Below are 25,482 nucleotides of genomic sequence, written 5' to 3'. Positions count from 1 at the left end.
CTACGATTGGTGCGGAATTTGAATCAGGTGAACAGTTTGCCGCTTTCTGTTATACTTACGCTTATAAGACGGGGTTTGAACTTCATGTTCGTAGTAGCCAACTTTTGGCTCCCTTCAAGTAGCAGGGGGTACGTCGAAACGGAGTTGGGGATAAAGAACCACGATTCCACATGATGAACAAGATTAGGTTTATGTGTTCAGAGGGCAATACGACGAAGAAAAGCTTGGGTGTAACACCATGTAAAATGTATGTATTTGGGAAATTAAATCACGACACTGGGAAATTTGTAATCTGTACTTGTGATTTGGTACATAATCACGATTTGAATCCTGAGGTTAGCCGGTATGTAGTCAATTATAGGCACATAAGCGAATATTTCAAGGCCAGGTTGGTGTTGAACGACAGAGCTGGCATACCAATTACCCGGAACTTCAACACATTAGTTAGGGAGGTTGGAGGGATTCATAATCTACATTTCAATGGGCAGGACGCGAGAAACTTCATCAACAGCGAACGTCGCAAAAGTAGGTTTCGTGGTGACGCTAAAGAGGTCTTAAATTATTTTGAGGGCTTAAAAGAGCAGAATCCAGATTTTTACTACGCTGTTGAAAGGGACGCGGATAATAAGCTGTTGAACATTTTCTGGTCTGATGCACGATGTCGTGCCATGTACAAGGCTTTTGGTGACCCATCGTCGTTCGATAGTACATTCCTAAGCAACAAGTGCCAGATGCCTTTCTGTCCATTCGTTGGAGTTAATCATCATGGAAGTACAATATTATATGCAGTGGCTTTAATTTCATACGAAGACACAGAGTCATTCGAGTGGGTGTTTGAGAAGTGGATGAAATGTATGGGGAGAGCTCCGACCGTCTTACTAACTGATCAATGTAAAGCAATAGAAGGGGCAATCAAGAAAGTGTTCCCGGAGACTAAACATAGATTATGCCTTTGGCATATTCTTCAAAACGCGGATAAGAATCTAAAAGACCACCCACAATTTCCTCAGATTGACAGAGATTTGCATACGCTTGTGCACGAGAGTATCACCGAGGAGGAACTGCAATATATGTGAGACGATTTCATGGAAAAATACAACTTGCGACGCAACAAATGATTGAGGGGTGCATGGGATATGAGACAGCGGTGGATGCCTGTTTTTTTGGAAAGACACTTTCTGTGCGGGTATGTCTTCTACTCAGAGGAGTGAACAAACAAACAGATTTATTAAAACGCACATGAGCATAGAAACCGGCCTGATGCAATTTATGGAGCAGTACGAGGATGCCATAGAGAAAAAGGTGGAGGACGAGAAAGTCAATAACGCCAAAGACATTAAGAGCCCACTTAAATGGGATCCCATGATATTATTCGAGGATATCTTTAGTAAGGTCTACACAAACAGTAAATTCGAAGAGGTGAAAACAGAGGTATATGGTTGTATAAGCACCAATGTCGAAACTCTTCCAAATAGTTTGAGTTTCATCAAGAGGTTTAGGGCCACATCAAAAGTGACAGAAGCATTTTGGAAGAAAGATCGAAGAAGTTTTGAAGTGAGTATTGACACAATCACTGGTGAGTATAAATGTGGTTGTAAGATGTTTGAATTTAGAGGGATCTTATGTCGCCATATCATGAAGTGTCTTGATGTGTTGGACGTAAAAGCTATCCCAGACAAATACATATTGGATCGCTGGCACAAGGATTTGGTTAGAGGATACGAAAATATTCGGGTTGGGTACTACAACCCGGATGAGTCAGAACGTGTTAAAAGGTCTCTTGAGATAACGGTAAAAAATGATTACATTAAGAGGTTGGCTATGCAAAGTGAAGGGTCTTCTTCCATTTATAATAGCAGAACCGATGAACTAATCAAAGAGTTAGAGGCTCATGCTGGGATACAGTCTATAGATTCATTTGCGGCAGGTGGAGTTTCCTCAAAAATGTGGGGTCGTAGGAGACTACGACCTAGGGAGACTATCATAAACACACCTCAACAAGAAGGTGACATTAGAGACCCCCCCGACAAGCGAGGGAATGGCAGAAGACGTATTGTCAAACAGACAAAGAGAAGGAGAAAGACAAATGATGAGGATCCGACAACCACTACGCTCCCCCCAAATACGAACCCAACCCGACATGTTCCAAACGATGATGCTTCATCCTTTATGAGTGGCTTTAGTGGTACACAAAATACTCCACGTTTTACACCGTCACAAAATACTCCGACGTTCTCCCAATCGCAATTTAGGTCACAATATTCAAATTCTCAATATTCTCAATATACAAATTATAGTCACAGGTTGTAAATAGGAAGTATGATTTTTTTTTGTATATCATTTGACTTCTTTAAACAAATAATGTATGATCAATCAAAATCAATGACTATTTTCCTTAATTCATTTTCACAGTATTGAGTATATGTCTTCAAGTATTAGAATAACATACGGTTAACTTGTGCAAAATTATGCCAAAAACAAAAAGAAAAACCCACAAGAGGATTCGAACACGAGACACTTAGTAAGTAAAGCATGAACTAAGTAAGGAAACCACTGCACCCACTAACTTATACTGTCATATGTCCAGTCCTATATATATATATAAGGTCTTTTTAACTTCCGGTCATGGATATTAGCAAATACTTCTTATAACTTAAAAAAATAAAATATTTATCAATTTAATTAAAATTTTAAAATAATGTGTATAAAAAAAGACATAACTTACTCATACCCACATAAGCAAAAAAAAAAAGTACAATGAAAATTAATTATAAAATAAATTTAATTTTAAATTTTTTTAAAAAAAATTAATTTAAAGAAATTAAATATTAAAAACAGTGTGTATAAAATAAAACATTACGCAAAAAAATAAATTACAACGAAATTTAGGTATAATTTAAAATAATATAAGACAAAAGAAAAGGTATTATATGAAAAAATATTAATTGAAAAAAAAATTTTAAAAAAAAATTAACGTAAATACATAAACATACATATAAGGAATAATCATACCGTATAAAGAAATTGATACAATACGTATCAATTAACCGTAAACGTATATCTGGACTGTGTACGTATATTAGAGGTATACATAAATATACGAAATATTAAAGGTATATACTGTATACATAAATACTAAAAATAATAAAAGGTATTAGTAATAAATAAGACTTAAATATAAATTAGGAGAGAAGTTTTTTATAATTAATAAAATATGTGGCAAAACCGAGAACATTAATTAGGGGGGGCAATTAATGAAGGAATCAAGGTATTAATTAGATTAAATAAGATTCTTTGAATTGGACAAGTGGCGCGTCATTATTGGTGGTGTATGAGGGCCTCATACACCTGGTGTAACTCTACCATCTTCCCAAAAATTTTGGAGTTTGAATGACTCGTTTTTTGTGATGATTTTGGAGATGCATCAAATCGTTTTGGTGTTCGTAATTTTGGAGCTTCAATAAATTGTTTTTGGTACATCAAATCGTTTTTAGTGTTCAAAATTTTGGAGTTTTAATAATTCGTTTTTGGTTGTAACATTTTAGAGTTTTAATGACTTGTTTTTGGTCGTATTATTTTGGAACTTTAATGACTCATTTTGGTCGTTTTGGAGTTTTAATAATTTGTTTTTGGTCGTAATATTTTGGAGTATTAATGACTTGTTTTTGGTCGTATTATTTTGGAGCTTTAATGACTCGTTTTGCTCGTTTTGTAGTTTTAATGATTCATTTTTTGTCCTAATATTTTGGAGTTTTAATGGCTGTTTTTGGTCCTAAAATTTTGGAGTTTTAATAACTCATTTTTTATGGTAATTTTGGAGCTATATCAAATCGTTTTTGGTGTTCGTAATTTTGGAGCTTCAATAAATTGTTTTTGGTGCATCAAATCGTTATAGTGTTCGGAATTTTGGAGTTTTAATAATTCGTTTTTTGTGGTAATATTTTGGAGCTTTAATGGCTTGTCTTTGGTCGTATTAGTTTGGAGCTTTAGTGACTCGTTTTGGTCGTTTTGGAGTTTTAATAATTTGTTTTTGGTCGTAACATTTTGGAGTTTTAATGACTTGTTTTTGGTCATATTATTTTGGAGGTTTAATGATTCGTTTTGGAGTTTTAATGAATTGATTTTGGTCCTAATATTTTTGAGTTTTAATGGCTGTTTTTGGTCCTAAAATTTTGGAGTTTTATGACTCGGTTTGGTGATGATTTTGGAGATACATCAAATCGTGTTTGGTGTTCGTAATTTTGGAGCTTCAATAAAAAAATTTTGGTACATCAAATCCTTTTTAGTGATACATCAATCTTTTTGGTGTTCGTAATTTTGGAGCTGCAATAAATTGTTTTTGGTCATGACTCATTTTTTGTAAGGGTAATTTGTATACTTTGGTCCTAATATTTTAAAGTTTTAATGGCTGTTTTTGGTCCAAAAATTTTGGACTTTTAATGATTCATTTTTTGTGATGATTTTGGAGATACATCAAATCGTTTTTGGTGTTCGTAATTTTGGAGCTTCAATAAATTGTTTTTGGTACATCAAATCGATTTTAGTGTTCAGAATTTTGGAGTTAATTCGTTTTTGGTCGTAACATTTTGGAGTTTTAATGACTTGTTTTTGGTCGTATTATTTTGGAGCTTTAATGACTCGTTTTAGTCGTTTTGGAGTTTTAAAAATTTGTTTTTGGTTGTAGCATTTTGGAGTTTTAATGGTGTTTTTGGTCCTAAAATTTTGGAGTTTTAATGACTCGTTTTTGGTGGTATTTTTGGAGCTATATCAAATCGTTTTTGGTGTTCGTAATTGTGGAGCTTCAATAAATTGTTTTTGGTACATCAAATCGTTTTTAGTGTTCGGAATTTTGTAGTTGGACCGAGTCACTCTGCGACTCTGCGTAGATTGACTGAACGCGGAAAGCCTTCCATTGGTAGGCGATCGTATTTTTCACAGGATTTCTCGTTACTCATGTTAGCATTCTCACTTCTGATATCTTCAGGTGTTGTCACCAAAAACCTTCCCCGACAGAACGTCCCGCTACTGACACTTGAAAAAGCAGCTTTCAAGGTCTCGTTGCTTCTATGAATCACTTGAGCCCAGATATATTTTCTGTGCCTTGGAGCTAGACTAGTGAGCTATTACGCTTTGTTCAAAGAATGGCTGCTTCCAAGCCCATATCCTGGTTGTCATCACTCGATCACTTCCTTTTCCACTAAGTTATTTCTTAAGGACCTAAGCGTACGATCTGGGCTGTTTCCCTCTCGACTTTGGATCTTATCACCCAAAAATTCTGTCTGTACAAACGACCTAGGCCTGTGTTTGGAGTTTCCCTAGGGTTGGTAAGGCGTAAAGGGGGTCACCCTAGCCCATTGAGTGCTCTTCCGCGGGCCATCGACATCATATGCTCTACTGAAATAGATTTCGCGGAAAACCAGCTATATCCGATCTTGGTTGGCCTTTCACCCCTAGCCACAAGTCATCTCCTATTTGCTTATAGACTCCGGAACACTAAAGACGATTTGATGTACCAAAAACAATTTATTGAAACTCCAAAATTACGAATACCAAAAACCATTTGATATAGCTCCAAAATTACCACAAAAAAATGAGTCATTAAAACTCCAAAATTTTAGGACCAAAAACAGCCATTAAAACTCCAAAATAATAAGACCAAAAACGAATCATTAAAACTCCAAAACGACCAGCTCAACCAACATTCTTGAAAAACAATCGACCCGAGGGGGCGGAGGAGAATTGACCATTCAATCTTGTGAACTAATCGAGACCGAAATTAGAAAAAGAGAGACAAATGAAGAAAAATAACCAATCGACGAAAGAACATGAAACCATGTCGCAAAATTTAACCACCTCGTTTTTGGTGATGATTATGGAGATACATCAAATCGTGTTTGGTGTTCTTAATTTTGGAGTTTTAATAAATTGGTTTTGGTATATCAAATCGTTTTTAGTGATACATCAAATCTTTTTGGTGTTCGTAATTTTGGAGCTTCAATAAATTGTTTTTGGTCATGACTCGTTTTCGGTAAGGGTAATTTGTATACTTTGGTCCTTATATTTTGGAGTTTTAATGGTTGTTTTTGGTCCAAAAATTTTGGAGTTTTAATGATTCGTTTTTGGTCATAAATATGGAGATGCATTAAATCGTTTTTGATGTTCATAATTTTGGAGATTCAATAAATTGTTTATGGTACATCAAATCGTTTTTAGTGTTTAGAATTTTGGAGTTTTAATAATTTGTTTTTGGTCATAACATTTTGGAGTTTTAATGACTTGTTTTTGGTCGTATTATTTTGGAGCTTTAATGACTCGTTTTGGTCGTTTTGGAGTTTTAATAATTCGTTATTGGTCGTGACATTTTGGAGTTTTAATGACTTGTCTTTGGTCGTATTATTTTGGAGCTTTAATGACTCGTTTTGGAGTTTTAATAATTTATTTTTGGTCGTAACATTTTGGAGTTTTAATGACTTGTCTTTGTCGTATTATTTTGGAGCTTTAATGACTCGTTTTGGTCGTTTTGGAGTTTTAATAATTTGTTTTGGGTCGTAACATTTTAGAGTTTTAATGACTTTTTTTTGGTCGTATTATTCTGGAGCTTTAATGATTTGTTTTGGAGTTTTAATGAATTGTTTTTGGTCGTAATATTTTTGAGTTTTAATGGCTGTTTTTGGTCCTAAAATTTTGGAGTTTTAATGATTCGTTTTTGGTGATGATTTTGGAGATGCATTAAATCGTTTTTGGTGTTCGTAATTTTGGAGCTTCAATAAATTGTTTTTGGTACATCAAATCATTTTTAGTGATACATCAAATCTTTTTGGTGTTCGTAATTTTGGAGCTTCAATAAATTATTTTTGGTCATGACTCGTTTTTGGTAAGGGTAATATGCATACTTTTGTCCTAATATTTTGGAGTTTTAATGGCTGTTTTTGGTCCAAAAATTTTGGAGTTTTGATGAATCATTTTTGCTGATGATTTTAGAGATGCATCAAATCGTTTTTGGTGTTCGTAATTTTGGAACTTCAATAAATTTTTTTTGGTACATCAAAATAATACGACCAAAAACAAGTCATTAAAACTCTAAAATGTTACGACCAAAAACGAATTATTAAAACTCCAAAATTGTGAATACTAAAAACGATTTAGAGTTTTAATGACTCGTTTTGGTTGTTTTGGAGTTTTAATAATGTGTTTTTGGTCGTAACATTTTTGAGTTTTAATGACTTGTTTTTAGTCATATTATTTTGGAGCTTTAATGACTCGTTTTGGAGATTTAATGATTCGTTTTTGGTCCTAATATTTTGGAGTTTTAATGGCTGTTTTTGGTTCTAAAATTTTGGAGTTTTAATGACTCGTTTTTGGGGCCGGTTGTCAAATACATAACTAGCTTAAGAATATCAGGATAAATATTACTTCCTCTGTCCTGGTCATTTATGTATTTTTGATTCTGACACAGATCAAGATGGGGGGAGAGGGTCATTTGAGGGTGTTTTTGTGGGTTAATATCCGTATACTACCCCCTTTAATTGTAGGACTATAACGTAAAATTTACATGTGAATATAGTCATAAAACATAAAAACAGTAGAGAAACGATAAGAAGCAAGTAACAACCTCGGGTCCTTTAAGTTGCGGCGTAAAGAACAGAAATCAACGAGATTCCCTCCTAATTGTTGCACCCAAGACTTGTCCGAGATATGCCCTTGGCTAGATGGTGTTCTCCGATTGCCTTGCAATATTGGGAGAACCGATGTGAGGTTTTTCGAGATGAGAGATCTCGGTTTTTCAGAGGAGAATGCTCTTCCAAACCCTAGTTTATTTTTCAAATGAATTAGGTTTCAAAAGGAGAAGAAACCTCTCCTTTTGATGGCCTCGGTCCGCGGGTCACTAGAGGGGGAAGTGGGCTTTCCACTTTCTCCTCATTTAACTCGTGATCCGACTGATCCGACTCGTAAATTGCTAAGTGTATATGACGCGGTTTATTATAAACTGTTATCGGTTATCGGAAATTAAGGCATCAGCTAATAATACGGGTTAGCTGAATTGTTAATACGTGTCCGACAAAACAGTATTGTATAATTTATTCAATATACATTAATTAAATATAAAACGCTTATATTTAATTTTACTGAATTAATCGTTAATTCGCCTTAGCTCATGATATTTAATCCGTATTAAATATAATATCTCAACATCACATTTTTGACTAATTACTAGTCAAATAACTCGGACTAACTGGTTAGTCAATTTTGGCATCTACATGACAGTATTTTCATACCGTCACATCTCTCGAACGTATCCTATAGGTGTGACTTTTAGGGACCAGTTGATCACCGCCATCTGTATGACAATAACGTCAAACTTATCTAGCAAGCCAACCGTTATTGATAAACGTGGATCAACTGATTATAATACCAAAAGTATGCCCTTTGATCCTTTTAGAGGTTTATAAGTCCTTGCACTAATCAAGTAAGGACACCAACCCCAACAAGCTCCCACTTGTCCGTACAAGTGTATGTGCAATGACGTTATCCGCACTAACTGGAGGACACAAGCTCCAACAAACTCCCACTTGTCCGAACAAGTGTATGTGCGATAACCGATTCTCATATTCATTTAAAATTTCTCCCACTCAATGTAAAACAATTTGCAGATCCGGATCCGCAAAGGTCGTATTTTACAATCGATCTGTATCTAGAGTGGTTTCCCCGACTAGAGAGTAACTTAACTGATAAAACGAATCCGTATTCGAGCATGGCCATGCATTTCGATTCTGACTCCTCGAGTGGCCCTGAGAAATATCGAGTACCTGATAAAGGCTGAATATTTCCCTCAACTCGACTCCTTCCGATCTAAGCACAGCATGAAATGACCCAGAAAAAATCTACTTGGCCCCCTGTTACGGATGACCGTGAGAAAGAAACCAAAGTCACCCAAAATCTGCCGTAGTCTCTAGAGACAGTCGATAGTCAAAGAATCGACTCTTAGGATCACCATGGAAGTCCTATCCACGACCGGGCAGCGAATGTTATAAAACATTTAGGACTCCACGTCGATGTCACAATGGTGTCCTACGAGATATCCGTATAACTCGCCTCTGTGATTGGTCAGTCAACCGGTTGACTTATGGCTCGTTGAACCCACCATCAACCAACGTCACAAAATAATTGCCAGAGTTATCAGCTCATGTGGGCAATTAAGGACTAACAAGATATGATGTTTGTTCAGTTCACTTTGTGGTGTTCAAAATCGTCGTACAATTCCACATGAAAAACAAAATATATATATATATATATATATATATATAAAATATCAAAACGATGATGTCGTATAGAGTACAAAAGAGAATGAATCTAATCCATAAAAGAGTACTACAACTCAGGAACACGTTTGATTCCCATGGAATTTACGTGCCCTTCATGCTTATCTTGTCGTAATGCTTTAGTGAGAGGATCTGCTATGTTATCATCAGTAGCAATCTTTTCTATCACTACTTCCTTTTGCTCCACGTAATCTCGGATTAGATGAGCTTTCCGTTGTACATGTCTAGACTTGTTGCTAGACTTAGGCTCCTTAGCTTGGAAGATGGCACCACTATTGTCGCAATAGATGGTGATCGGGTCATTCGAACTAGGCACTACGGATAGTCCATGTAAGAATTGACGCATCCATATCGCTTCCTTTGTAGTTTCGACGCGGCATAGTACTCGGATTCGATCGTAGAATCTGCTGTAACAGTTTGTTTGAACTCTTCCACTGATCTAGCGCCATTAAGAGTAAAAACGAATCCAGACCGAGATTTCGAGTCATCTCGATCCGTTTGGAAGCTAGCATCTGCAGAATCGGTTGCGCATAGCTTTTGAGAGCCTCCATAAGTCAATGCCCAATCTTTAGTCCTCCGGAGGTACTTAAGAATGTTCTTGACACCAACCAATGTTGTTCACCTGGTTGCTGTTGGAATCGACTTGTCATACTCAATGCATATGCCACGTCCGGACGTGTGCATATCATGGCATACATGATTGATCCTATAGCCGAGGCATAAGGAATCCGTGTCATGCGCTCTTTCTCTTCCGGTGTCTCTGGTGCCTGAGACTTGCTCAAATGCACCCCTGGAGCCATAGGAAGGAACCCCTTCTTGGAGTTAGTCATGCTGAATCTCTCTAGGACTTTGTCTATGTAAGACTCTGATCGAGAGATAACATCCGTCGTGATCTATCTCGATAGATACGGATGCCTAGAATTCTTTGTGCCTCTCCCGGATCTTTCATCTGGAAATGGTTTTTCAACCATACTTTCACCGAAGTTAAGAGAGGTATGTCATTCCCAATCTGGAGTATGTCGTCAACATACAATATTAGAAAGACAATCTTGCTCCCACTCGACTTGATATATAGACATGGTTCCTCGACCGATCGAGTAAATCCATTGTCTTTTATCACTTGGTCGAAGCGATGATTCCAACTCCTTGATGCTTGCTTAAGTCCATAAATGGAACGCTTAAGCTTGCACACTTTCTTAGGATGTACTGGATCGATGAAACCTTCAGGTTGTACCATGTACAACTCTTCCTCCAAAAATCCGTTTAAGAAGGCGGTTTTCACGTCCATTTGCCAAATTTCATAGTCATGAAAAGCGGCAATCGCTAAGATAATCCGAATGGAACGCAAAGATAACTACGGGTGCAAAAATCTCATCGTAGTGCAAACCTGGCACTTGGGTGAAACCTTTAGCAACTAGTCGTGCTTTGTAGATATCTTGTTGACTTTCCACAGAATGCTTTATCTTGTAAAGCCATTTGCATTGAAGGGGACGAACCTTAGCAGGTAAGTCAACAAGATCCCACACGTTGTTCTCATACATGGAGTCCATCTCGGATTGCATGGCCTCAAGCCATAGCTTTGAGTCAGAACTGGTCATGGCACCTTTATAGGTTGTGGGTTCACTACTCGTTAAGAGTAGAATGTCATCTATGTCATGTTCCTCGACCATACCGATGTATCTGTCCGGAGGAATAGAGACTCTTCCCGACCTCCTAGGTTCCTCAGGAATGTTAACCGCAGCCGGGATTGAAGGAATAGGTTCCTCCAATAGTTGCTCGGTATTTGGTTCTGGAACCTCCGACAGGTCGAAGGTTCTATCACTTTTTGCATTCTCGAGAAATTCCTTCTCTAAGAATGTCGCACTAGCCGCAACAAAAACACGTTGTTCGGTTGGCGAATAAAAGTAATGACCAAGCGTTCCTTTAGGATAACCTATAAAGTATGTCTTGACCGATCGCGGGCCGAGCTTATCCTCGTGTCTCCACTTGACATAAGCCTCGCAGCCCCAAACCCGTATAAAGGACAAGTTAGGGACCGTTCCTTCCATAGTTCATATGGAGTCTTGTCAACAGACTTTAGACGGACTTCGGTTAAGTATTAGAGCGGCTGACATAAGAGCATAACCCCATAATGAATCAGGTAAAACCGTGTGACTCATCATGGATCGAACCATATCAAGTAGTGTTCGATTTCTCCGTTCGGACACACCATTCAACTGAGGTGTTCCAGGTGGAGTTAACTGTAGGGCAATCCCACAGTCCTTTAGGTGTTGATCAAACTCGTGAGAAAGATACTCGCCACCACGATCCGAACGCAGTGTTTTTATCTTTCTACCCAATAGGTTCAGTACCCTATTTTGGTATTCCTTGAATTTCTCAAAGGATTCACTTTTGTGCTTCATTAAGTAGACATAGCCATATCTACTCAAATCGTCCGTGAAAGTGATGAAATACCTATAGCCTTCTCGTGCGGTGATTGACATAGGACCACATACATCCGTGTGTATGAGCCCTAATAGGTCAAGCAGCGCGCATTCCAACACCTTTGAAGGAAATCCGAGTCATCTTACCGATGAGACATGATTCACACGTGCCAAAAGATTGAAAATCAAAGGCCGAGATAGCTCCATTCTTGATGAGTCGTTTTTACGCGTTTCTCATTAATGTGTCCCATACGGCGGTGCCATAGATACGTTTGATCTTTGTCACCAACCTTTAACTTTTTATTCATTACGTGTAATATTTCCGTGGTCGATCTAAAACATAAATTCCGTTCATGGAGACTGCCTTGCCAGAAATCATATCGTGTAATGAGAAAATGCAAGTATTATTTTCTATTACAAATGAAAAACCAAGTTTATCAAGCGCGAAAACCGAAATAATGGTTTTGGAAAGACTGGGTACATAATAGCAATCATATAATGATAACTCAAATCCGCTAGGAAGCTGGATCACATATGTCCCCTTAGAGATGGCAGCTACTCTTGCTCCATTCCCGACACGCAGTCCACCTCACCCTTTACGAGGGGTTCGATGTTTCGAGCCCCCGCACATGATTACACAGATGAGAACCACAACAAGTATCAAGTACCCAAGTTCCGTAACTTGCGTGGTTAATCTCAATCATATGAATAAAAGTAGAAGAGAGAGAAGACATACCAACAGGTTTAACACGACCTGCCTTTAAGTCCTCATGATAAACAGGACATGTGCGTCTCCAATGCCCAGTCTTGTGGCAATGATGGCATTCCATGTTTTCACTCTTGCTCTTTGTCATGCCGATGAGTTGCTCGACTCACCAGGTCCACTCTTACCTCGAACCCGACTTCTTGAACTTCGCCTTACCTCTTTCGTTAGGTTTGCCGGAGCTTTGCCCTTACCTTTCCCTTTGTTTGACACAACGAGAACATCCTGTTTCGAACTCCCACTGAACTTCATGTCCTTCTCGGTGCATACGAGGAGGGAGTGCAGTTCATGCGGAGTTTTCTTCAAATCATTCATATAGTAATTCGCTCTGAATTGCGAATAACCATCGTGGAGTGAGTGAAGAATACGGTCGATAACAATATTCTCGCTGATGTTACAGTTAAAGGTCTCCAGTTTCTCGACATTCTCAATCATGCTGAGAATGTGTGGGCTAACCGGTTGGCCCTTCTGGAGTCTCGCATCAAAGAAGCGAGTGGTATGCTCATAGGTCACGATTCTCGGTGCTTTCGAGAATTCCTTAGTGAGCGTGGTGAAAATCTTGTTTGCACCATGGGCTATGAAGCGCTTCTGCAAATTGGATTCCATTGCAAAAATGAGTACGTTTTTAATCGCACCCGCTTCCATACAGAAATCGTTAAACTTGGCGATTTCGGTAGCTCTAGCCGTGGGACCTGGGTTTGCCGGGAGGGGCTCTAACAAAAATTTGAGCTTCCCGTCAGCAGTGGCAGCATTCCGTAATGCCGCCTCCCAGTCCGCGAAGTTGGATCCATCATTCTTCAGTCGAGTAGACTGATTCATCTGATTCATGAAGATCCTAAGCCAGGACTCACGGTCCAATGTGGCACTTGGCATTGGGTTATCACTTGAACCAGCCATTTGTTGTTTAGCAGTTTAAAAACGTGATCTACACTGAAAAAGAAAGAAAAACAAAACGAAATAAGCAACTCATCGAGGTGATTTAAGTCTATTTTAAAATTCATTTTAAACATGTAGACTCTCGCACTTGCATAATTGATCTCCCTCAAGAATGATACAAGTGATCCCAAGACTCAATTTCTGTAAATTGATAAGCCAACTGTTTAGCTAATTCTTCCAGAAGAACTCTTGGTCGATAGATTTCCGTAAATCCTATCTATAGTCCACCATGATCGCAGGATCGTACGAGTGACCATAGTGTTGAGATAAAATAGGTCAATCGGTTCCAACTTACCCGACGTAGAAGGGGTCATAGTATGCCTACCGACGAAGAAGGGACTCATTGGAGTTTGACCTATAAAGACCGTTCTCAATTTTTGTTTATACGAGGAAGATCCCATCAACTAAATTATAATTCATTTTAAGTGAACGAATAACTAGCGTTTGTCGTGAATGAATTTATCTGGATGATGGCTTTAAAACGTGTGACATGAGAATGTCAATGAAAACTAACTCGTGACCTCTATATGTGTCAGTTTTCATGCAATAATTAGGTGGTTTGGTTTTTAGGCGGAATATGATGCATGTTATCGTAACGATAAATAAATAAAGGAATGCAATACGTAAATAAAAAATTTCCTAGTGTGGCCTATCCTAGTAAAAGAACAAAATACAACTTTGGAATCCACCGTTGGACCCGAAAAGCTTGTCTTGATGTTCCATCTTGATCCAAGTAGCGGGAGTGAGCATCTAGTCTCCATCTTTGGTCTTCTCAAAAATTACAATTTAAAATTACAAATATAAACCTATTTACATTCTAATTAAAACTGTAATTACAAGTGAAAAATCCAAAACGGAGATACAAGATCTCAAAATACAACCAAGACCGTGTTCCATCATTACGGTAACACGTTCTACTAAGGCCACACTAAGTTACAATCGTTTGTAAAATTAAATACGTAATAAAAAGGCATTCACTGCATTCAAGATAAACGATAAATAAAATGCATCAACTAAAAACAAATTCATTCGTGACATAATTCCGTAATTATGTTAAATTTATCCAAACCACCTTTTAATGATTAAAATTCGTGTGATAAAACCGCTTCTATCATATAATTTTAATCTATTATAATCCGTCATTTTAAAGACGCTTTAAAACAACTATATGGTACGTGAGTGAACCGATTCACTATTAAGCGAGTGTACTATATCCGTATAAAGTACATATTGAAGCCAAAAGAAAATTTAAATCAAAAGAAACAAATTTTCAAAGCTGTTAAAGACGAAATCCCTCGATCCAGGGACACAAGTGCTCGATCGAGGAACTAAAGGGCTCGATCGACTGAACTGCAAGTCGATCGAGGGGTATGCTAATCAGGGAGTACTCGATCGACTAAACTGGAGGTCGATCGAGAACTTATATCAGCAAATCTACTCGATCGAGTACGAGGACAACTCGATCGAGCAGAGGGGTTTTGAAAGGGGTCGATCGAGTACAACAGGGACTCGATCGAGCAAAAGGTTTTGGAATGTGGTCGATCGAGTGCAAAGGGGACTCGATCGAGCAAAAATTGTCTGAAAAAGCCACTCGATCGATTAAAAACTTGGTCGATCGAGTGCAAAAGTCTCTGGAAAATTCAAAACCCTCGTGAAAACACATTTCGAGACAAAAACAATTGCAAATTCGATCAAAATTGCATTAAAACAAATTTGACAATTGACAAAACATGACATATTGTTATAATCTCTGTATAAAACAACAATATGCATAAAAACAAATCGAAAAAGATGAAATTACCGTGTAATACATGACACGGTTTCAAAAAATTTCTGCCGTGTATACTAGGCACGGTTTTCGAGACATAACAGTCGTTTCAAAATCGTTTTTTATGAAAAACACATATAAAAATTTACGTGGCCTCGCTCTGATACCACTTGTGGGTTAATATCCGTATACTACCCCTTTAATTGTAGGACTATAACGTAAAATTTACATGTGAATATAGTCATAAAACATAAAAACAGTAGAGAAACGATAAGAAGCAAGTAACAACCTCGGGTCCTTTAAGTTGCGGCGTAAAGAACAGAAATCAACGAGATTCCCTCCTAATTGTTGCACCCAAGACTTGTCCGAGATATGCCCTTGGCTAGATGGTGTTCTCCGATTGCCTTGCAATATTGGGAGAACCGATGTGAGGTTTTTCGAGATGAGAGATCTCGGTTTTTCAGAGGAGAATGCTCTTCCAAACCCTAGTTTATTTTTCAAATGAATTAGGTTTCAAAAGGAGAAGAAACCTCTCCTTTTGATGGCCTCGGTCCGCGGGTCACTAGAGGGGGAAGTGGGCTTTCCACTTTCTCCTCATTTAACTCGTGATCCGACTGATCCGACTCGTAAATTGCTAAGTGTATATGACGCGGTTTATTATAAACTGTTATCGGTTATCGGAAATTAAGGCATCAGCTAATAATACGGGTTAGCTGAATTGTTAATACGTGTCCGACAAAACAGTATTGTATAATTTATTCAATATACATTAATTAAATATAAAACGCTTATATTTAATTTTACGAATTAACTGGTTAATTCGCCTTAGCTCATGATATTTAATCCGTATTAAATATAATATCTCAACATCACATTTTTGACTAATTACTAGTCAAATAACTCGGACTAACTGGTTAGTCAATTTTGGCATCTACATGACAGTATTTTCATACCGTCACATCTCTCGAACGTATCCTATAGGTGTGACTTTTAGGGACCAGTTGATCACCGCCATCTGTATGACAATAACGTCAAACTTATCTAGCAAGCCAACCGTTATTGATAAACGTGGATCAACTGATTATAATACCAAAAGTATGCCCTTTGATCCTTTTAGAGGTTTATAAGTCCTTGCACTAACTGTTAAGGACACCAACCCCAACAGTTTTCACTGACAGGTGGACAATAATTTATGTGGATTTCCATTACTTTTGTAGATATCGACACTCTTATATGTTTAGTAGACGACGCATCTTTTAAACCCTTTTATATCCTTACCTAGTTGGGTGCATATATAGCCTATCTAATAGAAGTAATAGTGTTGTCTCAATTAGGATCAGTTAAAATCCATGAGCACTTAAATCAATGTTTAATGAGTTGTTTTATTTTAACCAGGCGTCTTGTGTTAGAACCCTAAGTATGTAACAATGTTAGAATTTATGAGAATAGCTTTACCATTTTAGTAGTCGTATCCGACTCGATTCCAAATTAAACATGATAGTTTACACCAAAAGAACTATGTTTGATAAAAGTTGACTTAGGTACTCAACACCTACTAAGGTCGTGATGCAAGTAGTCAAGGAAAAGAATTTCAACACAAATTAAGGGGTCGCTTGGTTCAATGAATTGGAATGGATGTGATAGTATGAAGTTAGAACCCCATACATGCTCATATATAGGTGTTTGGTTCAACCTTGGAATGGATATAGTAGTAGTAGTAGTAATAGTGTGGAATGAAATTAGAAACTTGGGTGTATATAGGTATAAGATTTCGATAGGTTGGAATGGAGTTAGAATCCATTGAGTATCTAGCTAACTTCATTCCAAAAAACTCCAACCAAACACTATAATGATGGATTGAATTCATTCAAATCATTCTAATAGCTCCAACCAAACACCTACTAATTGAATTGAATCATGACATAATAATCCAAACGTTTGGTGAGTCGGAATTGACTGGACCTTACCAAGGTTAAATCTATAACAACTCTATTTATCCGATGGAAGCCGAAAATGATTTAAGCTTACCTTTTAACAAATAAGCGTATAATTAATATGATCCAAATACCATCAAATTTTTAGGGGTTGTTTAATTATACATTCTAAAACACATGAATTGTAATTCATGGGATTTGCAAAATGGGGGAGTTGTTTGTTTGCCCCAAATCACATGAATTGAAGTTCCATAGGAACTCCAATTCCTCCATGATGTGGGAAGTTGCTTACCTAGGTCCCCCTAGGTAAGTGGAAATTCCTGTGGAATTCACTTCCCACATTCCAACCAAACAACTTTTTCCCATTTCACGTGATTTATAAAATCATGGGATCTCTCAATTCCTTAGAACTTCGATTCCCTTAGCGAACCAAACGACCCCTTAATCTATCTTAAAGATTTTAACTTTAAACTAAGATAAATGCGGAAAAAGCAACTGTATTTATAAAAGTTCCGGCCAAAACACAATGCATTAAAATAATGACCTGGTTGTGACCCGGACCAAACTCGCCACAATATTTCATCCAATAGTAACCCAACTAAAGCTTGCAAAAGTGACGACATGACCCATATGATCCGACCGGATAAGCTTGACCTAGATATCCGAAATGACTCGAAAGTATGACCGAAGTGACCCGACTCGAAGTGATTCGATAGACACGAAATGACTCATTTAAGCGAAAGTCTGACCTAGAATGACTTAGAACGATCTAGTCCCAAATGAATCGAAACTGTTAACCCGAAAATGATCAGGCTTGAAGTGACCCGATCAAAGTGACCTATTTACCATGTCTAAAATCAACCAAATGATAACTCGATAACGGTATAGGAAACTAGCTAGCATGCTACAGATATCCCGTTGCAACTGCGTCACGGTGTTCTTAGTTCGTTGCAAGGTAGTATTTGTTACAGAATTTTTGTTGGTCACAATGTTTCCGCCGCTATAGCTATTTTTTTGTATTGTTTTTCACCTCATTATATTTTGATTTAAAAAAACAAATTTGACCAGAAATCAAGACAACTGAAGTCATCATATAATGTGTGTTCTATGAAAATATTTTTTAAAAACTCAAAGCTAATTAATGATTTCATTTTATAAAGTTTCACAAATTTTTTTAATGAATTTTTCGGTCACGGAGCTAATAATGTAAATTTATGTTTTTGTATTATACGAAGTAAGTATGCGTCGAGTCATTTTGCTATTAATAAGATCAGTAGAAGGTTTACAGTCAATTTTAACTTTTTCGTTTTTACTAATTTTATTTTGTATTAGTTAAAATATTTATAGTTTAGAGTTTAATGAATAGTTTTATTAAACGATTATATTTAATGAAAGGATAATAGTTTTTTAGTAAAATGTGAGGGTATGTATTAGAAAATCAACAAAATATCCGATTACATCAAAACAATTAAATAGAAAACAAGCTTCCAAACAACAATTAGAAGTCAATACTATTCAACCAATTCATATCCTTGTCCTTGCAAGGGTATGTGGTCTTCTCTTTTACGCAATTACTCTCCTTTTCAACACTTCTATAATCTCTTTAATCAGGTATATTAAGCTAAAGATGTATACGACATTTATTCCCTTGTGGCCAGATCATGTAATAGGAGTTGCATAACATTAATCCATAGAACATACCCCGGGAGGGAACTCCTTCTTTAGCCCATCAGCCGGATCCTAGCTACCCCCTTCTGTAACCAAGAAGCCTTCTCTTCTGTATGCACACTAAACGAACAGGTGTTCATAGATTTCAGTTCCATTCCCACACAAGTAACATTTATGTTTCCTATTCACAGCAACCTATCCTCTTAAACTTGTCTTTTAACATTCATGGCATTATGGCAGTAGTAGTACTAGACCTGGCAAAACGGGTCGGGTACGGGACGGGTCAGTTTAGATCGGGTCATTTTGGGTCTGTTACACATTTTGGGTTGGAATGGGTCGGGTCAATTTCTGGTGAACTATTGTGGGATCATTTCGGATCAGGTCATTTTCGGGTATGAGTCATTTTGTTTCGGGTTGCTTTTGAGTTAATGGATAAGCACTTAATTAATACTATTTTGATTAAGAAATACTATTTTGTAAATTTAAGTATTTATTAGGAACTGTTGTAACCAATAAAACTTTATTTTGGTATATATAATATTAATGACTTAGTACTAGTCGTTTCGTCATTTTGGGTCACTTCAAGTCATTTGGGATCGGGTCAATTATGGGTCGGGTCTTTTCGGGTTGGCTCACCTCGGGTCGGATCAACATTGGGTTAGACAATGTTCGGGTCGGGTCTGGTTCAGGTCAGGTTAATTCGGGTTTCGGGTCAGGCAAGTTCGGGTCTCGGGTCGAGTCATTCGGGTCTGGACCCATTTATGCATTGTTAACCAAGTGATAACAGAATGTTTTGGTATGACAATAGTTTAATGAAATAAAATCTCGTTTATTTCCGTATTTAAGGAAGTGTAAATTGGAGGAAAAACTTCTCAATTTTTTTATTCACTTAATATATAGGGCATTCTTATTACACATTAAAAAAACTTTTAAGGTTGCAATTCTTCACCCCATGACCTATTAACTAAGTCTGCATGATTTCTTTTTAGGATAGTCTTGCTAATACAAGTTCCAAATCAGCCCAAACAAGTGCAAGAAACCAATGAATTCACCACATAAAATGGAAAGTGATATTGAACGTACAATATTATTATTGTCTCACACACTAATAAGAAAGTGCATTTCTATAAAAATCTCTCCACTGATAGCAATAAATAAATGAATGAATTTTTATAAAAAAAAAATTAACGAAGTTGTCTCATAGTATCACATTGTCTTATTCTAAAATTTGTGTACAACATAATATATACAATGCTGACTACAATCGCAAGTTATCCCTCAAAAATTGGCAACCCCTTACAAATGCCTTGAACAAAGGTCGAAACTCCTAAGCTCGCCAACTATGTATCCCAAAACGAAACCCAAGCAACACCAATCATCTATAGTTAGTTATGTGAATCTTTTGAGTATCAGTTAAGCTTGTATAAGACGATTTTACACAATAATGATAACGTAAACCGGAACCAAATATAATTTGTGGTTACTAGTTAATAGGAGAATCCGTTTTATAATAAACTTGTGTAAAACCGGGTTAAACAAGTATTTGTGTGGAAATATTTATCTAGAAAATACCATACTAAATTAATTTAATTTGACAATTATTGGACACAAAATTATTTATCACACAATAAACTTTATTTAATCACAGTAAAAGTAAATTATACTCGTAGTAAATCTTTCACCTGCTAGTCTACTGGAGACAAATACATAATTATACAAATCTTATCTTTATTAATTCAGAAGACAATACTCAATCCAGGACGTGCCACGTCATTAATACAACCTTTTTTTTTTTTTTTGAAATTCATGTTATGGTGGGACCCGTTAGTGTGCAAAGTATTTATTTCTTCATAATTCCGTCAATACAAACATGCGACAATAATTCCGTCTTAGAACAAATACTATGAAATAATACTATGAAATAATTTTATACATTCCGAATAAATGAAATTAATGGCATATAAGCGGTATGAATTACAAATCAGAATAAATGAAACTAATTACAAATTATATAATTTACATAATTTTACAAAAAAATTGAATAACAAAAAAATTACATAATTACGAGAAGGATTTATATTTAATTATGGGATTGAGTTACATATAATGCGAATAAATTACAAGCATAATTTTTTAAAACTAGATAGTACGATATATTTGAAGAAAAAAAATCATGACGGAGTATTTACTTACAGTTAAAAACTCGGCAACTTAACTACTAGCCGCGCACATCGAAAATGGTAGGTGACAATGATAGGCTACCGAGTAAATTTACTCTTCGACAAACGTTGAGAATGTTCATTTCCAGTTAGATCACTGATCTACATTAAACATGTAGATCACTGATATAGAATTATTAGATAATTACAATAGAAATGTAAAAATAAAATATTCATCAAAAAATATTCATACCATCCTAAATACATACCCGTGCAATTTTGCACGGGTTTAAAACTAGTTATTTTTAAGAGCAGTATACGAGTCATATGACTAACAATTATTGTATGTACAAATGATAATTATACATATATCGGTTTTTGTAACATGTGCCCTCGAAAAACCCATATATAAGTATATAACACAGACGATAGTGATCAACCATTCAAGTTAAACCTTTAATACGGAGTACTTGCCAAAGGCCTTCCTAAGCTTAATCACTTGGTCGTGGTCAAAAAGCGTAGTTTTCTCAACTAGCTTAGCTGGTAATTTCCCGACGAACAAAGAAGTAGAAGTGATTTGAATTCCGGGGTTTGCATTGTTCAAACTAACAAATGCAAGAGCCGGACTTTCTCCGACATTAACTTGAAAATGCAATAATCCTTGTGGGAAGATAATAACATCACCAATAGGGATGTCATTGGGGCGGGGCGGTGGTGGATATAGGCTCCCCCGTACCCGTACCCACCAAGAAAAACTCGTACCCATCCCCGCCCCACCACCCGTGGCGGGTACAAATTTCCAAAACCATCCCCGCCCCAACGGGTAAAAAAATAAAATCATACCCGCCCCGCCTACCTATTAACCCGCTACACCATAATTTTATTCGATAATTTTTTTCATAAAAGTTGGTTTAATCACTATTAATTTCCATTTTTTTGAATTTAAATTTGTAATTTTAATTTTTCACCAAATAATTTAGTAAAAACTTTATAAAATAGCTATTATTATCGTTATATCTTACCTATAACTAAATAAGATTTAAAAATTCTCATAATCCTACTAATTTTTTTAATGATTGGCAGGTAGGCAGGTATTAGGTGGGTAAAATGCGAAATCCATCCCCGCCCCATGACCCATGGGGTACAATTTTCGTACCCGCCCCACCACCCGCCAAAGCTCTTCCCATCCCCGCCCCAACTGGGGCGGGTGCGGGGCGGTACCCACTCGTTCCCGCCCCGCTGACATCCCTAATCACCAACTTGTAATTTTTTGTAATATGCTACATCATTAGTATCAATAAACCCTGCAATTATACTCCCTTTAGCAAGAATTAGGACCTCGGACACCCGTGGGTGAGAATGCATAGGGATAACCCCATTTACCCCGAAATCTAACCTCGCCATTGAAAGGCCTAACCCATTTAAAACAGGGAACGAATCAACAAAGGCACCATTTATGCTGTTGTTAAAAATGATTGAGGTTTGTCCGGGGGTACGAAGCCCAGTGTAAATAAAATCATCAACGGTAACATTACTAGGGTTTTTGCAAGCGTTGCCTTCAGGACCCGTTGGGAGATTCGGATCTGTGACACAGAAATCCACTGCTAGGGCTTCTGAGAGGGAAATAAGAAGGGCACATGTTAAAAAAAACGCAACGTAACTGACGAAGTTGTGTTTAGTTATGGTTTTGTGTTGCATTTGTAAGTGAAATGGTGGGTCTATTTGTAGCATCATATTAGATTATTGTTGCAGCAACGTAACTGACAAAGCAGGACGTGTTTAAGTTGTAATATTCAGATGGATTCAAGGATTAGCCATTATCCAAAGGAGAGAGAGTTAGATTTTAATTTTGCATTTAGCTAGTTGTGCAATTGCGTAAGAGCTAAAGACATTAAAATGGTGAATTTAGGATGTAATGGATCGAACTCGAAATAGCTTGCTTGCAATTATTTTTGTTTTAGTTTTATCTTCATGAGATATATATAGCAGATGAGTACTTCGTATCCTAGTGCGAAGAAATAATTATGAACAAGATAAACGAGATGACACCACCGCCACCGTTTGTTGGAGTGTTGTCTTGAAAAGCAATGTTTCTCTTTGCCTTTTATATCCTACATTGGTGGGGAACATCAATGTTTTGATGTTTATAAGGCTCCCTTCACTTGATAGAGTAAGAGATTGGTTCAAGGAGGCTTTTGTGGTGAGTGTTGGGCCTGTGGGTTTGGGTCCAAACACACACGCGCGCGGCCGCCTATCCCGGCTTGGCTCAAGCTCGGGTTGAGCACCTGCGGTGCGGGCCAAAGGCCCTCTTTTACCTTTTTGGTCTTGTGTGATGTGGGCTTGTCCACATCCAATGAATGTAGGAAGGTCATAACAGTTAGTCAAATATGACTGTTAACTGCTGCAATTAAGGGCGATAATTACGCCTTAATTGTGTTTGACCGGAGCGTCTTTTACCTTTTTGGTCTTGTGTAATGTGGGCTTGTCCGCATTTAGTGAATGTAGGAAGGTCATAGCAGTCAGTCAAATATGACTGTTAACTGCTGCAATTAAGGGCGATAATTACGCCTTAATTGTGTTTGACTGGAGCGTTTTTTGGCTCACAACTGCTCTATTTTCGACTATAAATAGAGGAGCTTACCTCCTCATTTTACACACCGAAAATCACACAACTCCTCTCTCTTCTTCTACTCTCTCTGAAAATGTTCTGGGTATAGTTTCTGTTCCGTTCCAAAGTCTTCTTACTTCAGTGGTGCGGTTCGAAGGCTGCAGTGTTAACCTTGGGGAACTACCGGCGAGAGACGATATCCGCCTCGGTCGTGCCGTAATAGTTTTCAAGTCAGTGGCTTTATACCACGGCACTGCATATCTTTTACGATAAGTCTTTTTCTGTTTCATCTTTCGTTAAAATTTCTGTCTGATTTCCATTGTTACGAATTATCATTCCAACAATTTGAAAACTATTAATTTTTGTCGTAACAATGGCTGTCGTCTCAAAAAAAATCCTGTCTGACTTGTCGAAATTGGAACCCTTAGACGGTCTGAACTACAAAAGATGGTCTCAGAAACTGCTTATGTTTTTTGAACAATTAGAAATCGACTATGTCTTATTTTCTGAACCTCCTGCTGCTGTAACCGCTTCTAGTGTAGAGACTACCCCACCTTCGTCTACTGCTGTTAAGTCGAATGAGGAGTCTATTAAGAAACATGATAAGGATAACAAAACTCCTAATAATTATCATCTCCTTACTCATATGTCGAATACTCTCTTTGACTTATTTCGGTTCATAAATCTGCTAAAACCATATGGGAGTTGTTAGAGAAAAAATATGGGGCTGACGATGCGGGTAAGAAAAAATATGTTATCGGGCAGTGGCTTGGGTTTCAAATGGTAGATGACAAACCAATTATGGAGCAAGTTCATGTTTATGAGAACTTGTGTGCTGATGTCACTAATAAGGGAATGAAACTAGACGAAATTTTCTTGGCTAATGTTTTGCTAGAAAAATTTTCCCTTCCTGGAATGACTATAGGAACCATTTGAAACATAAGAAAAAGGATTTGTCCCTTCAAGAGCTGGTAGGCCACATGAGGACTAAAGAAGCTAATCGTCTGAAAGATAAGTCAGTCCAATTGTCTCTTACTACTGTCAAAGCCAATCTTGTTGAAACTGGTGGGTCTTCAAAAGAAGACAGGTTCAAGGGTAATGGAAAAGCTAAAGCTGGTCAGGGTCAATCCAAGGGTCAGAATGCTAAGAAAGCTGGTCAAGAAAAATTCACCAAACCTGCCTCAAAGATCCAGAAACCAAATCTGGTATGCTATGTTTGTGGGAAAACGGGTCACAAAACTTACCAGTGTCCTCAAAAGAAAGTTGTTGTTGAAGCTAATATGGTTGAAAAGGATGATATTATTGCTGCTGTAGTGGTTGAGGCTAATCTGGTTGCAAATGCTAGTGATTGGATTCTGGATACAGGGGCTTCAAGGCATCTTTGTGCTAACAAGGATCTCTTTGCTGAATTCGAAGATGTTGCTGATGGTGAATGTGTCTACATGGGTAACTCTTCCTCTGCTGTGATCGCAGGCAAAGGCAAGATCTTTCTCAAACTGGCCTCAGGGAAAACTCTTGCTCTTAATAATGTTTCATATGTTCCTACTTTGCGTCGAAACCTCGTGTCTGGTGCCTTACTTAACAAAGCTGGTGTGAAACTTGTTTTTGAGGCTGACAAAGTTGTAATGTCGTGCAATGGGGATTTTGTGGGTAAGGGTTATCTCTTTGGGGGTTTATTTGTTTTAAATGTTGATTCTCCTATCATTAATAATAATGCTTCTACTTCTACTTATATTGCCGAGTCTATTGATGTTTGGCATGGTAGATTAGGTCATGTGAATGTTAATTCGATTAAAAAGCTCAAATCTATGTCGCTTATTCCTTCGTTATCTTCAGAAACTCATGAGAAGTGTCCTAGTTGCGTCGAGGCCAAATTTGCTAAGAAACCTAGTAGACCTGTTAC

General features: G+C 37.2%; 2 protein-coding genes across 2 annotated transcripts; one reads left to right on the top strand and one right to left on the bottom strand.

Moving 5' to 3' along the window:
- The first annotated feature begins 245 nt into the window (after positions 1–245).
- Positions 246–1,076, top strand: LOC141595605 (protein FAR1-RELATED SEQUENCE 5-like). Its single transcript, XM_074415568.1, has one exon. It carries the CDS (start codon positions 246–248, stop codon positions 1,074–1,076), a length of 831 nt encoding a protein of 276 aa, XP_074271669.1.
- Positions 1,077–21,070: 19,994 nt separating this feature from the next.
- LOC141595604 (auxin-binding protein ABP19b-like) lies at positions 21,071–22,669 on the bottom strand. The gene is made up of 3 exons (XM_074415567.1): positions 22,231–22,669; positions 21,426–21,658; positions 21,071–21,133 (listed from the first exon to the last, which is right to left on the bottom strand). Exons 1-3 carry the CDS (start codon positions 22,667–22,669, stop codon positions 21,071–21,073), a joined length of 735 nt encoding a protein of 244 aa, XP_074271668.1.
- Positions 22,670–25,482: the final 2,813 nt, after the last annotated feature.

This window comes from Silene latifolia, chromosome 8 (genome assembly GCF_048544455.1).
Source record: "Silene latifolia isolate original U9 population chromosome 8, ASM4854445v1, whole genome shotgun sequence".
Taxonomy (NCBI): Eukaryota; Viridiplantae; Streptophyta; class Magnoliopsida; order Caryophyllales; family Caryophyllaceae; genus Silene; species Silene latifolia.
Note: the sequence above shows the minus strand (reverse complement) of the source record. Positions and strands in the feature narration are given on the sequence as shown.